This window comes from Branchiostoma floridae, chromosome 5, assembly GCF_000003815.2.
Source record: "Branchiostoma floridae strain S238N-H82 chromosome 5, Bfl_VNyyK, whole genome shotgun sequence".
In the NCBI taxonomy this organism is placed as follows: domain Eukaryota; kingdom Metazoa; phylum Chordata; class Leptocardii; order Amphioxiformes; family Branchiostomatidae; genus Branchiostoma; species Branchiostoma floridae.
This window is the reverse complement of record NC_049983.1, coordinates 7,515,651-7,518,908: the sequence shown is the minus strand read 5'-3', so window position 1 is coordinate 7,518,908 and position 3,258 is coordinate 7,515,651. Positions and strand designations below refer to the sequence as shown.

Sequence of the window (3,258 nt, the reverse complement as noted above, 5' to 3'; positions counted from 1 at the left end):
GCTGGATACACACCACCAGGTCTACGGCGATGTGCAGATCAGTCCCTTCTTTCACAATGTTCACCTGTTAAACGGATATGGAAAGTCAATGTTACATAAATCCGCCTGTGTAATGTATTTAGATAAACAGAAGCAAGTAAGGGACATGTAGTGCAATAGACAAACAATAATCTGACTGTAATGGGCTTCAAGAGCTTAGCTCAGCATTCTCGTTTCTCCGTCTTTTGCATGGTGGTGCTTGAGTACACCAAGGAGGTCTTTTTAACCTCCCTGGGTTCATCAATTAGTCAAACAATCGCTACACATATCAGTTGCTGTCGGTGATATCTGCGAAAAAGAACAGCAATTGCAAGCAGAACCTCCAACTATCTGAAATATACAATATGATATTAGACTGATTGCAAACTTCTCAGAAATCTACAATAAACTTATGCTAGTTGGCCGGTCGAAAATAAGAAGCGAGCTAACCTTTACAGCTGGTCCGTGGCGAGAAAGATACAATTTAACAGGGCCCCAGTCCTGCTTTGATACCTGCAATTTTGATATGATGATTTTAACATGTAATTCCAATGGTCTTATGGACTCAGCACAACATATAAACAACTCTGGTACCTCCTATAATGAAAATTTACCTTACGCTCAAAACCAAAATGATATCTATCGTGCAATAACTAGTAACCGACTGCTGGACAGTATAAATGGATGGATGGATGGATGGATGGATGGATGGATGGATGGATGGATGGATGGATGGATGGATGGATGGATGGATGGATGGATGGATGGATGGATGGATGGATGGATGGAAGGATGGCTGGCTGGCTGGCTGGCTGGCTGGCTGGCTGGCTGGCTGGATGGATGGATGGATGGATGGATGGATGGATGGATGGATGGATGGATGGATGGTTGTATAGATGGATGGACGGACGGACGGACGGACGGATGGATGGATGGATGGTTCGATGGGAGGGAGGGAGGGAGGGAGGGAGGGAGGGAGGGAGGTGGAGGGATATGTTTGACTTACAACAGTTCCGTTGGTAGATTTTATCAAACAAAAGCAGCTTCTAAGACGAAAACCCTGAACATTTGCAAAAGAATGTACTCAAAAGAATGAGTGGCATGTCTCAGACATCCATGAATGAGATGCTCTTACCCCATTGACACCTCTCTGCACAAGTCCATGGAACCAGTCCATCGTCTTTGTAGGGGACAATGTCGGGACAAAATCTGAGTGGGAGAAGTCTTCTGGTACCGTCAATAATTGCAAACAATGAAAGAACCGAGGGACGGTTCTCAAGCAGTCAAATATGTCCTTCTTTGATTGGAACCTTGCGTAGCCGGGAGTCATCTCTTCGCTCTTGACTTCTTCTGAGACGTCAATCACAACCATGATGTCAAACTCGTCTGGTCGATGAACTTTCGTGCCCTCGTACATGCTGCCTGTGTACTCTATCCGGGAAGGTCTGGCCTTCAGTGGCTTCTCGTAGTCTATTTCTGCAATAACACAGTCCGTTATGGCTCCGATGAAGATGCTAACCAACTGTACTGCATGCTTCGTTTCTTCGTCATCGAGTTTGATCTTGTCGTGGTACCTCTCCAATTGCTCTGCAAGCGGTATGTCTTTGAATGAGGTAGGCACCTCTATCTTTCTTACCCGCCCTTCGAGCACGACGGTTCCTCTCCTTATGAGGTCCGTCTGATCTGCGGGTGGGAAGTCTTCAAACCGGAGACGGAGGAAGTTTCCTTCCTGCTTTTGATTAGCCTGTAAGCACCTTTTGCGTCGACGAATGGCGAACAACTCTTTTGCATGCCTCTCTTGTTCGGCATCAAGTCTAACTCGATATTCGTGGTACCTGTGCCGGACAAAGGTCAATTTTAGAGAGAGCTACCTGTACGGTTATATATATCCAAATATCGATCTAGCTAGAAACAATCTTCTCCTTAGTAAAATCACATTACTATATAGGATACCAAGGTTTGTAGGCTTGTAGAATCCTTGTGGTTACCGATGAAACTTCCTGAGTTTAAATCAACCTACGATATATCGATAGTAATTCTTGTTTTGACCTTTCGTGCAACACTGCAGTTGACTAATGATAACGTTACAATCAACGGACGATTTTCTTGTTCCCACAAGTTAAGAAGGAATCAATATGTTAGTCTACCTTGTAAACGTGCTTATGAAGTACACGATCATGCGTAACACATATGCAAGAAGTAACTTTTGAAGTACCTTGATCTTGGCTTTTCATCGCCGTCTTTGTCGTTTCGAGTTTTCATCAGCCATTTCCAAGGTTTGGAGACCAGTTCAATGATGATGACGACTATGTCAACTAGATAGCACAAAGCTGTCCCAAGCACGTATTCCAACAACTTAAACATCATCACGAGTCCGTATGACACGGCAATTACACTGAGCACTAGAATCGCCACCGCTATGAGTAGGGCAAACAAATGCTTTAGCAGGAATGCAAACTCTGAAAGGAATCCTATTTCGCCCATTGCACCGGAGCACAGTTGACTGGAGAGGGGAAGAGTCGCTTTTCTGATGTTGTGACTCTGTTTCAAATGAAGGGAAGTACACAAAGTTAGATTATCATACAGCGATCTGCGTTTACGTATCCTACTGTTATTTACAGTACCTTGTACCCCCCCCCCCCCCCAACACACACACACACAATGACTTCATATTCTATAGTTTATTTTAGAGAATTCGGAAAATGCGAAAAGTATGGGTACAGCGGAAATGCGTTTCGAGTCAAATATGTCAAATATTATATGTTCGTATACTATTATAATAGTAACAAACCTTTCCGTAAATCCAGTCTAGCTGTGCCCCCGTGAAGGGTGTTGCTGAAACGTGGCGTTTGCTTGTTACTTATTAACTCAACCACCTTTATAGTGCATAGGTCATGCAGGTGAATTGTGTGCATGGGGACACGGGAAGTTCTGTTGCCACCTGCCACTACCCTTTCACTTTTCTAGAATCGCCAAGCAGATGTGGAAAAGTCGTAAAATTTTCAACTGACTTGCAACCTTACTTTGAACTCGCGGCATGACGAGCATAGAGGAGGAGTGTCCGCCTCCTTTTATGCATATTTGCGAGATCCTTAATGTACTTAGATTGCCGTACTTAACATTTAGTGCAATTCTCCCTGGAGGAGTACATGTAAATGTCAACACAATTCAGACTTGACAAAAAGTCTGCAATATGGTATTTTAATAAAGATTTCAGATATTTCTGCTTGCTGGTCAGCG

The 3,258-nt window shown here is 43.8% G+C and overlaps 1 protein-coding gene across 1 annotated transcript in view; it reads right to left on the bottom strand.

Moving 5' to 3' along the window:
- LOC118415654 overlaps positions 1-2,385 on the bottom strand; it is a 4,262-nt gene extending 1,877 nt beyond the window's left edge. The window contains exons 1-4 of the mRNA XM_035820381.1: positions 2,234-2,385; positions 1,154-1,853; positions 469-531; positions 14-64 (exon numbers count right to left, since the gene is read on the bottom strand). Of these exons, the coding sequence (XP_035676274.1) occupies positions 14-64; positions 469-531; positions 1,154-1,853; positions 2,234-2,385 (966 nt within the window). The remainder of the gene's footprint in view (positions 1-13; positions 65-468; positions 532-1,153; positions 1,854-2,233) is intronic.
- Positions 2,386-3,258: the final 873 nt, after the last annotated feature.